At 35.9% G+C, this 12,485-nt stretch overlaps 1 protein-coding gene across 1 annotated transcript in view; it reads left to right on the forward strand.

The window, feature by feature from the left end:
* The window catches only part of HMCN1 (hemicentin 1), a 115,257-nt gene that overhangs the window by 28,576 nt on the left and 74,196 nt on the right, over window positions 1-12,485 (forward strand). The window contains exons 20-32 of the mRNA XM_053469687.1: window positions 618-730; window positions 1,041-1,200; window positions 2,318-2,495; window positions 4,335-4,462; window positions 5,533-5,793; window positions 6,260-6,355; window positions 6,847-7,041; window positions 8,382-8,512; window positions 9,176-9,323; window positions 10,317-10,443; window positions 10,883-11,037; window positions 11,437-11,715; window positions 12,180-12,461. Coding sequence (XP_053325662.1) covers window positions 618-730; window positions 1,041-1,200; window positions 2,318-2,495; window positions 4,335-4,462; window positions 5,533-5,793; window positions 6,260-6,355; window positions 6,847-7,041; window positions 8,382-8,512; window positions 9,176-9,323; window positions 10,317-10,443; window positions 10,883-11,037; window positions 11,437-11,715; window positions 12,180-12,461 — 2,253 coding nt within the window. The remainder of the gene's footprint in view (window positions 1-617; window positions 731-1,040; window positions 1,201-2,317; window positions 2,496-4,334; window positions 4,463-5,532; window positions 5,794-6,259; window positions 6,356-6,846; window positions 7,042-8,381; window positions 8,513-9,175; window positions 9,324-10,316; window positions 10,444-10,882; window positions 11,038-11,436; window positions 11,716-12,179; window positions 12,462-12,485) is intronic.

The following is a 12,485-nucleotide window of genomic DNA, read 5'->3' on the forward strand; positions in this document are numbered from 1 at the left end:
GGACTAAACTAAATAACCTGGTGCTACATTTTCAGTAAGCACTGAGGAAAATGGCATTTTTACATACTTTTTATTGTAATGTCTACACATTTATAGAGGAATATTTTGTTCAGTGCAACTCACCCATATCATTGAGGTATATGTTGGGAAGAGACCTTGATACTTTATGTTCAGTGTCGAATAATAATAGGTATGTGGCCTGCTGCTGGACTACTACTACATAAGCCACATACATATATATACATCTGATGGCTACACGCTAACGACTTACTTTGTCACCTTAGCTAACTAGAAGTTAGTTGGAGCTTCTGTTAGGTACTGGCCCACTGGGCATTTGCTTAGTGTGCCCAATGGCCAGACTGGGCCTGGTGCTTTTCTTCAGGTTAAGCTTCTCAAGTGGTGCTTCTGAATTCTGGTGGAATCAGCTAGTGGAAGTTTGTTATGGGTTAACACTTACAGCTGTGGCTTTCATGAGTTTTCTAGTCCAGATAATTTGGTCTGTATAACATTTATTCCAATAATGTATGGATCAATAATTGTAGGTTAAATGTATTAATTATGTACAACTATGTTGTAATCCAAATATGCCTGTATTTACATTTATCCTTCCATTTTAGTTAACCCTGTCATTGAGCACGGACCCCAGGTTTTCAGTACAATTGAAGGAAATGCAGTTTCTTTACCCTGCAAAGCAAGTGGAGTACCCAAACCATCAATAATATGGAAAAGGGTAATTTAAATAATCCACAAGTTATGTGAGATATAATTGTAACTTCTCTATTTTGATGTACATATCCTGACTTTATAGGTATAGTGCTGTGAAAATGTCTTTTCTGTTTGATTTTATTCACACTAATTTTGGTCAGACCGTTAATCTAAAGAGGGAGTCTTGGAGAATGAATGACAGCAGAGATAGATGTTTGCTTCATTGGTTTGATGTTTTAGGTAATCAAATATTCAATCTTTATGTGTTAAAAAGTAAAAATAATTTTTTTTTAACATTTATTTTTTTTAAGCACCAACTCTTTGTATCTTCACAGAAATCAGAAATAATTGTTCCAACCAATGACACAATCCTAATTGAATCGGATGGAAGTCTGTACCTATCTTCACCAGGAGGAGAGAATTCTGGTGAATATACCTGCAATGCAGTCAATGCTGCCGGCTACGCAGCCCGAAAAGTTCAGCTAACGGTTTATGGTAAGTTGTATATTTATGCTGAAAATGGGAATACAGAAGATGGTGGGCATTGGATTTCTTAAATGAACACTCCAGCTAATTGCCCTGCAACTCAATATTAAAGTACTTACAGAGGGTTAAGGCTACATGATACTTTAATATGCATTTTTCTTTATGGGAGGAGTCAGGGACATTAGACTGTCCCTTTAAACAAATACACCACTACAGTGTGTCTTTACAGGACTAAAATATATTATTTTCAATGAAATGTAAGCACAATGCCAAGGGAACACTAATGCAATATATATGCTAAATATACAGTCCATACATTATAATATGTTTTATTATTGTCCTTATAATTGTAAAATAGAAACGTTTAGTAAGTGTAATCTTATATTGTTGACCATATAAATGTTCAGATAGAAAGGGTTTGTGAAAATACATAACTGGGCTCTTATTAGAATCTTAAAGTACTATATTTATATTTATATATTTGCAGTCTGTAATTTTTTCTTAAAATTCTCCAAAACTTTACATAAACAGCCCCGTCCACCAAATTGTATTTTTATTCTTTATGCATATTGGAGCCATTTAAGTCCCTGGGTTGCTACGACTTGAAACAGCGCACCTTAAATGCACTCAGTAGCACTCCCACTAATGTCATTAAAGGAGCAGCCAATCACATGTATGCTTGCAAACCATCTGCTACACCTATTCATTTCAGTAGACGCTCAGCTCCCATTGACTAGGATGGGAGTTCTACTGAACATGTACTAGAAGTACACCGGGGTATGCTTCATGTTTTCAGTGGAGGTAGCTGGGGGGAGTTAAATGAGAGAGAATTAAAATAATGTATACGCTGATTTGCATACAAAACCATGTAAAAATAGGAATTGAGTGCTTCTTCTATATGGTACTGGCTAACTAGCAAAACCTCCCTGCATAACTTATATATAATAAATAGATATTAAATGCTCATCAATATAATACATACTAAGGACAAGTACTCTCTTTACAACACTTTATATCCCTAATCACCATATAATGTCTGTATTCTATGGTTAGTATCCAATGTAAATAACCAGTGTTTTCATCCATTTTATCTCTAATATTAATCGATGGAAATATTTCTTTCTAGTAAAGCCAAGAATCCTGAATCAAGACGCAATGTACCCCAATGGGACCCAGAAACACCTTGTTGAAATATCAGTGAAAGCTGGAGAAGATGTGGTACTACCGTGTGAGGTCAAAAGTACTCCACCGCCATTTATAACATGGGCTAGAGAGACACAGCTAATTTCACCATATTCCCAGAGGTACAGTAAAATTTAGAAGAATATTTATTTTTTCTTCCTCTGAAATTGAGCAAGATAAGGGCAAATGCATATATTAGGGAGGGGAATTATTATAAAATTAGCCAAAGCACACATGGAGTAGAACATTGCCAGGTTAAAAAAAAAGACTGATGAAATATTTCTAAATATATAAGTGAAAGGAGTGTAGTACCATTTCACAGCTATAGACCAGTCAGGCTTATGTCAGTAATTTTAATGAGCAGTTAAAATAATATATCAGGGAGGAACAATATATATATATATATATATATATATATATATATTGTGAGGTAGGTCTGGGATCGCCCCTCGCTGAGGACAAGAGACAAGTCCCCTTCTTCATTCACACCCTTTTATATCCACCCTCTCATTCACCTAAATTAATCACCCAGCAGGTGGAAGACTCAGGTGTTACTTCACATAGGAAAGGAATCTAGGAGAAACATACCTCCCTTCCACCACCAATCCTACATGAATGTCACAATATATATATATATATATATATATATATATATATATATATATATATATATATATATATCCTATCTAGATTTTAGTAAGACATTTGACACTGTCCCTTATGGATGCCTCATAGATAAATAGCATTGTTTGGATTTGGATGTTAAAATAGTTGAATGGATAAGAGAATGGTAGGGCAACTAAAATGGTAACTAATTTGCAGGATAAAAATATCAGGAAAGACTTGGAAAAAAGAAGAGAAGGGGAAGAAGTGATAGAAATATTTGAATAGAATAAAGGGATTTAACAAAGGACACGAGGGACATAAGGAATCCACAAAGCTTAAAAAATAAATACGAATAAATCTTAAATTTAAGATGGATTAAGGTCTAAGACTTTACATTAGGAAAAAAACTAGATGGGCCAAATGATTCTTATCTGTGGTCAGATTTTATGTTTCTATGTATTTTAGAAGTTCTAACGTTATTTTTCTCAGATGGAAAAGCTAATCTTGAATGATCTGAATTTATTATGATAATGATTAACAAATCTACACTTTCAAAGCAAGTAAAATCAATGGACTTGGCATTACTCATGTTATTGTGGGGAATATTTGTACTGCATGAGTTTTATACACACATATTTGCTATACACAATGACAAAAAAAAAAAAAACAACAACTCAGGTGTATCCCTACTCTATTTGACTTGAGTGAAGCTCCTTTGGTGGTGTGGGAAGTCCCTTTATCCCTGTAGTGTGCGCTATTGTGTTTATTTTATTCTTTTCTCTGCTTAATCATTGTGGAGTATAAAGATCCGAACAAAATTATGAACAAGTCTGTAGGTGGAAGTTTTATGTGGAAACATGGATTTCCAATAATTCCTATAAGCATTATTTATGCAATATCTTTACACAATGGTGTTTTTTCTTTATATATCTATAACTCTCCAAATGTTTTTGTTTTAAACATTTTTGAAAATGCAGGCTCGTGTTTAATGCAGGGTAAAAGGGACAGGTCAGACCCATGTAAAGGGTGGCTCTGGAGAGGGGCAATATTTTATTCCGACATAATCCTGAGTCAAGATATAGCCTCAAACCCACCACCAGCAAGCAAGCTAGCCTTGTCCATCCATCCATGCTTCTACGAAACACGAGGGGTCCAAGCAAATTATTCCCCAGTGTCCAATCAATATTAAAAACGGCCCTGAGAAAATGGTTCAGTAACGTAGAAACGATGTTCAGAATATACCAATAATGTGTGTCAGGAGTTACTGGTGGGTAAGGTTTTGATTTATCCTTCTTTGCTTTTGTTACAGATTATCTGACTCCAATTCTAACCAAACATAACATCTTTAATTTCAGGCACAACATTCTTCCATCAGGATCGATGAAAATATTTGACGCCAGAGTTTCAGATGGAGGGATGTATACATGTGTGGCTACAAACATAGCGGGGAATATCACCCAATTAGTAAAACTCAATGTTTATGGTAAGTGACAGTAACATTGGACCAGTTCTGGCAGACAGTGTAACCCAATCAGGAGTTAAAGGGCCATGCAACCGACTCTATTGGTCGACAGCAGGGGGCTTGTCCGCCATCAACCAATGAAGTACAGGTACACTTCATTGGTTGATGGCAGAGGAGGCCTCTGCAGGCGACCAATAGAGTTGCTTGCACAGACATTTAAAATCCTGGCGCCAAAGTTGCTGCGTAGTGCGTACCATGTTAACCCCTTATAAACCCCTTCTACAAAAAAAAACGAACACGAAGAATGTACACCAATATTTGTCCGAGCCGAACACAGGAACGGGCGAATATTTGTGGAATTTTTTTCCCCCACGAGCACGAAGACGAACACGAAGAGCTGGCCGGCGCCCAAGTCTATTCTGAAGCATTTCATAAATTACCCAATTAAGTTTTTCTAGTTGTCTTCAAAGTTTCATTTTACTGAAGCTACAGTTGATATAGTTGATATACTACAAATGGATATCAACACACTGATTAACAGCAATCCCTATACCTGACAAGAATAATAGAAGAGGAAAACAGTGAATCCCAGCTGTTACAGGTTAATTTAGCTAATTCAGCATTAACCAGTAACATACTGAATTACATTTGGTTTGATATAGTTAACTATATGAGAAAATTCAATTTAAGAAATAGCATAAATGGGAAACAGTTGGTACATTGTGGTTCAATGTATTTTGTTACTCAGAAACATGTTGGCATTCTTTATACCTCATTCTTATGAAAGTGTGGTGGGTTTGATAGACCATGGGGTTTTAAGCTGCATGCATGTTTGTGATTTAAAAATGTGGCATGGAATCAGAGTAGATTGCCAGTTTGACAGATCATCGCTGGCTTGTGTATCACTTAATAACTTTAGGGATTTTAGAATTATAAATTAGGGATATGGCCAAATTCATAAATCAGAAAAAAATTGTTTGTAGTGTAGATGGGGTAGTCATTCTTGTTTTTGATTGTCACTGAAAAGTAAATAAAGTCGTAGCATCATAGTTAAATATTCTTAACCCATTTAAATGATTTTTATTCCATAGTCCCTCCTAAAATTCAACGGGGTCCTAAGGTCATTCGAGTAAAAGTTAATCATCGCTTTGATATTACCTGCATAAGCCATGGAATACCTTCTCCTAAAACCACATGGATGAAAGATGGAAGGATACTGGAGCCAACTCAAGAATTGCAAGATAATATATTAAAAATTGAAAGTGCAAGACTTTCAGATGCAGGGATCTACACTTGCATAGCAAGTAACATCATTGGCCAGGACAAGGCAAATGTTTCCGTTGAGATTCATGGTAAAGTGCTACTTTTTTCTCCATTGAAAAATACCCCATGGAGAAGGAAATCGTTTGGTCAACAAATAGGACTTAAACAGCAGTGTGTTTTTAAGCTATTTAACCAGCCATGGTAGCGATTTTTGGACAGGTTGGATTGTAATTGAATGCTAGAGGAAATGTGTGTGACAATGTTATTCTGGGCTTCTGTATTACTAGTGCTTTTTGACAAGGCTTCCCATGAGGCTTATTATGACCGCAGTTTTATAGTCAGGATGCATCCTATTTATGAATAGAATTTAACATTACTTAACATGCAAGTTCAAACGCATTTTAAAGTAAACTCAAAAAGATAAATGTTGGGTCTTCCTCAGTTTCAGTCATTTTTTTTGTTAAAATAATCTACATATACCTGTCTTTAATCATTTTGCTTACTGAAATACATAAAGTTTCCATACTGTTTTAATGCTTTTTTGGTGTATCCTAGCACCCCCTGCATTCTCTGATCTAGAGCCACCTTATGACAATCCATTTCAAGAGAGGGTTTCCAAACAGCAGATATCATTCCCATGCCCAGCAAAAGGTATGAATTATGCTAAATTCCACTGTATATTAATGAGCATATATTCAACTATCTTCTTCCACTAGCATTCATCTTCTGAAACCTGTTTAGTATACAGTGATGAAAAGTGTTTTGTTCCACATTGTGACTGCAAAATGTCTCCCTACCTTCTCTTCCAACTGCTTCTGTCCGCTTTGTCTCTTGATTCTTTTTGTCCTTCTGCCTCTGGCCGCTTCTCCCCATGTCTAATTTATTTGTCCGCTTCTCCATGAATGTGGCCCCTGGGGTGAACTTCTGCAAAAGGGTGGAGCCTCCAGGTACATCCTCTCCCCCGATAGGATAAATAGGGAAAGGGTTCTCCAATGGCTCCCCCCGCTTGTGGAAGTGCATCGAGAGGCCAGAATAATGAAGATAGATTTGCGGAGAAAGAGAGTTGCAGAATCGCCACTGATTTATAAGGCCACAAACCTTTGTTGTTGCGTTGATAAAAAATATATTATTTCTTCCTTTAGGTAATCCCAAACCAATTATCAAATGGTTACGTAATAACAAGGAATTAACTGGTGCAGAACCTGGGATCAGTATTGTTGATGGCGGCATGTTACTCATCATTGATTCGTTGACACCATATGACAATGGAGAATACACATGTGTGGCAATCAATGAAGCAGGCTTAACAGAAAGAAAATATAACTTAAAAGTTCATGGTAATATGTTATATATTATATCAAACATGTTATTTACTTAAACAGCCAGCAGGTGTTCCATTATTCTGTACAATTTTCCAGCTGTTTAATAACAATGTCGGAAAATGTTAATTTGTACAAATTCATCTTTGCTAAGACTTATATTTTATATGATCAATTTCCCTTCCCTGAGGAATTTATTAAGAGAGAAGTATCAGGAGAGTTTTATCTCTCTGACTTTACTATACAGCACCAACCCCAGTGAGCGTCGACTCCAAGAATGGCTTGGATGGGCCTATATAGGGCATAGTGAAATCAGAGTTCTTGAAAGTCACCTCACTGATCAAACTATGCATTGTGCAGGGCGAGCTCAGCCATTTTCCAGGTAAATGTGCCAGAAATGTCCCTTTATAACATATAGTAAATCCACAATTATCCTACCAGCTCCAACTTTGGTGAAGGAGTTCCTGAAATGGAAATATTACTTGACACGTTTACCAGTCTAGTGTTTCACTAGGTTCAAACCTGATGTAGTTGTTGTGTGTGCTCTTGACCATGTTCCACCACTAATGATGCTCCTACAGTGCTTATTTTTTGGTGCTTAGATGCCACATCAAACTCTAGCCCGGATATGATTTTGCAATAGTTTCCCATATGGCAGTATGATAGGGAACAGCAAAATCTATCCCATGCCATGCAACTTGTCACAGTTCTATTACTAATGGGTAAATAGTGATGTGGTCGGTGAATATGTTTAGAATTCCTTCAGTAAAATAGATCATTAATGAACAAAAACAAATATTGTTTAATGCCGACACAGACGTACTTCTCTATTTAATTTAGGGACTATTATATTAAGCTTTATTTCTGCTTTCATTATGGATCTCCTTTATCAAAACGGTTATGATAAAATACTTTTGATTTGAGTAGTATGGTTAAACAAGACCAGTAAATTGCAGATAATAAAGATAAAAAAGTGTTAAAGAGCACTGCAGGATCTTTGCATCAGGCATCCCAAGGGTCAGTGGTTTAAGTGGTCCCCTGCCCCCACACCTTAACTAAAACACTCACTCACTCTGACATACACTAACTCACTCTAACATAACATAACTGTTCAAAGATTGCTTTGGCTGCCTCCCTAACCTGTGTCTCATTAAGCATTTAATTCCTGCCAACTTCCTAATTTGATGCAGATGATCCGGAATTGCTCTGTGAATCACATATGTTATTAATTGTCCAAACAGTAATGAGTCTAGTGTAAATACGTGCTTCCTTTTGCAAATTCACACATACTTTGCTAATTAGTTAAGGGAAACGCTCTTGGTAATTCTGATTTTAATTATCTGAAATTGTGCTTTCAGATCCTCCCGCAATCAAGGACACGGAAAAGATGACAAACATTTCTGTTTTACTAAATCACCATACACGTTTATTTTGTGAAGTATCAGGAAGTCCACAACCTCTCATCACCTGGTACAAAGGAAACACACAGGTGTGTACTGTATATTACTTAATAACATTTTTATGGGTCCAATCAAGACATTTATAAGAATGTTGCATGGAAGACCACAAGAGCTGGTTTAGGAACATCATGCTGGCAGAGGAGTAGATGGCTAAATTTACTCTTTGGTTCTTTTTTCCAATTGTCTGTAACAATCGGCCATATTTTTTTGTAAAACTTAAAACACATGAGCTTGTTGGCAAGTTGTAGTAGAGACAGAATAGTGTTTCAACTAGCAAATATCATTCTATTTCCTGAGGAGCAGGGAAAATATTTTAAGCAAAAAAGAAATAATTTCAAAAATATATCTATTTTTTTGCCTAAAAAATTCCTTGTTGAGTTGAAGCATGGGAGTGCATGTGAATTATGCCATTTACCACCTAACTCGACTCAGTTGTTTCTGAATAGACCTGTGTATTTGCCTCTGTATGTCATATGCATTGTCTTCTACACATGTCTCTTTGTCTCTCTTACCCACACCTCGCTTCTCAGACATAACACACGTGACGTGTGTCTAGCCAGTTTACAGATATCTTTCTTGATGTTATAAATGACAGCTTCCCACAACTGATGTTATACTTGATGCTTACTCTTTAAGACACGTAAATAGTTTCTTGAGAGTAAACTATTTACACATTACATTTTTTATTTCAGGTTTTTGAAAATGATGATGTCCAGGTTTTAGAAAATGGAAAAGTATTGAATTTTTTAAAAACATCTGTAGAAGACATTGGACTCTATACATGCAAAGCAACAAACATCGCTGGGAACGTTGAAAAACAATACTTTCTGGATATTCTCGGTAAGTGTCAAATAATATACAGGAAATATCTAAATATTCCAAATATTCTATTCTGTGAAATATGCCTAGATATAGGACAAGATGTGATAATGTGCTTACCATAATGGACACAAATTTGAGGAACCAATAACCATCATGCATTAAAAGTTGCAATGAAAGTCATCTCTATGTAATATTGCGTTTAGTGGCACAGATTTTATATCACGTTTTCTGCTTTGCAAAACCATTTTCACATAGTAGCTTTTAGGAAGTTTTCACTAATAAACAAGGCTTATTGGTTACATATTGTAGGAACGTTTTAATGAATACCCCTTGCATTAAATAATGATTTATAATGAAAGTAAGTGAATGTATTAACTGTTGTCATGATTCTCAAGCATTTCAAACTCGCTAGAGTTTTAGGAATTTTCAAATTAACATGCAAAATGATTGGAAAATTATTGGATATATATTACATATATGTACACATATATGCGTGTGAGTTACTAAAGCACCAGGTTTAACCCCTTAATGACAAAGCCCGTACATGTACGGGCTCAAAATGCATTGTTTTCAATGGGTTTAGGGACCGCCCATTGTCCTTAAGGGGTTAAGATTCATAAATGAGATGAAACATTTGTAATTTCAATTCAATGTTCAATAGGATCTACCTTTATAGCAATTCACTGCATATATCAATATCAACTTTAACCAAAGGTAGAAAAGGTTTATGTGAGGGTCTAAATATTTCTACAAAAACAAGTAAAGCTTCAACATCTACAAATTGCTGTTGTAGTCAGAACAGGAAGTAGAAGGAAACAATATTTTTCTCTGAATGCATCGCACAAGCTCCATAAACCGTTTGTAAAGTAAAGCAATGCCTTATTTTCTGAAACTTCTGGATACCTGTGAGTTTATAACGACATCATTGTGGAGCACAAGAGATGTATGTTTTACTACTTTATGCAGATACTGTATTCAAGTAATACCGACACCGTGTATTTTCTTTTATAGAACCCCCCACGATTATGGATAGCGGATCACTTAATGAAATCTCTGTTATTGCTGGGAGAAGTGCACATCTTGTATGTAAAGTGAAAGGGATCCCATTCCCTACTATACAGTGGTTCAAGGAGAATAGGTGAGACTAATTATTAAATGATGTGTTTGGATGCCAACAGGGCTATCTCTTAGGTTAAAGGGAGCTGGAATAGTCAGTGAAGGGACGCATTAGAATTCATAAAGCTTCTTGTTAGCTGAAAAGTATTTCACAAATCCCAGTTTGTTTCAAACCAGATATGAAAAAATCCAACAAGGGAACACATTCATTCATTCTCCAAACCTGTGTACCATTCATTCATAAATGGCCATTCAAAATGACTATTACATTGCGCAATACCTTGAGATGCAATTTCCGGATTGAGTAGGGTATGCAAAAACCTAATAAATACAATAGAGAAATACAAAAGAGAGTGAACCTTACCTACAGAAGTAGTGCAAATTCATTTTGCAGTTGTTGTATTGTCTAAAGAATTGTAGGCCAATTGACATTTTTGTGAAGAATGTTTTCTCCTCTGTAGACCCTTTTCTGCAGGGGATCCTAACGTGAACATTTTGGAAAATGGACAAGTCCTTCATATAAAGAATTCTCGCCTGAGTGACGGTGGAATTTACAAATGCATAGCCAGCAATGCGGCTGGGTCACAAATCAAAGAAATTACATTAACGGTCAACAGTAAGTGACGTTGTCTATTTTAATCACAGAATCAATGATAAAAATAAATGAAAGCTTGTAAATAGAAGAAATTAAGGGTATTAGCAGCATTATTGGATCAACATATAAGTATATTTCCATTTTATTCCTTTTAGTTCAATCATTTTTGACTATGAGTGTATAAATATGTCAGATATTTGACCACCAGTTTTGTGAGACTCAATATATCAATACCATCGTAGCTGTTGAAAGCTTGCGTGAACTGATTGGTAGTACAGAAAACTAAACGTGCCCCCCATTGCTAAAGGGGCAACTCAGATGTAAATATATCCTTGCATTCTTTCCTTTTAGAAATCTGCACATACCCATTTTGTTGAGTTGTTTACATTTTTCATTATGTGACATCATGTGTTTTTGAAGTTCCACCCAGCATAAAGGATGGGAACAGTACAACAGAGCTATCATTTACTGTGGAAAGCGAAATCAACTTGGAATGTGATGCCAGGGGAATCCCATCTCCTACAATCGCGTGGAGCAAAGACAACCAAATACTTCAGCCTAGCATATATGTCCACTATATCGACCAAGGAAAATACCTACGTATCCCGGAGTCTCAAATCACATCTTCCGGCAAATACGTATGCCACGCAAGTAACCTGGCAGGACAGGCAGACAAGACCTACCTTGTTGATATTTATGGTATGATCTGTTGGGAACATTTACCTTTATAAAATTACATTACATCTGAAAAATAAAATAAACACTACAGAAACTACTTAGTTCCTCCAAATTTAGCAGTTGGAGCCTGAATTATTCCAGCTTTGCTTTGAAAATGGCAACCCAATGTTTGTTGCATAACAAATCAGCAGTTATGATTAATAAGGTCAACTAATGCAAGTTACTTTAAAAAAAAATAACATTTTTTAATATTCTTAATTTTGAATGGTTTGCTAATGGAAAATATCTGTTTTGATTTTCAGCCCTACAGGAAGAAACAATATGTTGTAGCGTTTTAATATCATGTGTAATGCTGATTTTTCCTATAGAATTCATTTTATTTAATCTAATAACTTTTTAACAAACAGTATATAGAGTTCATAAAACTTTGCACACTTTGTTTAAGTAAGCCATGTAAAAGCATGACCTTTGTGTTGTTCTAACAGTTCCCGCATCAATTATTGGAGATCTAGGCCAGACCCACAATAAAAAGGTAATTGTTGGTAAATCACTTCTACTTGACTGCGAAGCCATTGGACGTCCCCAACCCCTGTTAACATGGTTGAAAGATGGAGTGCCTGTGGAAACAAATGACAATATTCAACTTCTCTATAATGGGAAAAAACTGGAGATAAAGAATGCGATGGAGTCTGATCATGGACAGTACTCTTGTGTGGCAACCAACTTAGCAGGAGAAAGTGAAATCAATTATGGGGTTACCATCTTAGGTAGGTCATAGACCATGTTTGTAT

The sequence above is a fragment of the Spea bombifrons genome, chromosome 6 (genome assembly GCF_027358695.1).
Source record: "Spea bombifrons isolate aSpeBom1 chromosome 6, aSpeBom1.2.pri, whole genome shotgun sequence".
Lineage (NCBI taxonomy): Eukaryota > Metazoa > Chordata > Amphibia > Anura > Pelobatidae > Spea > Spea bombifrons.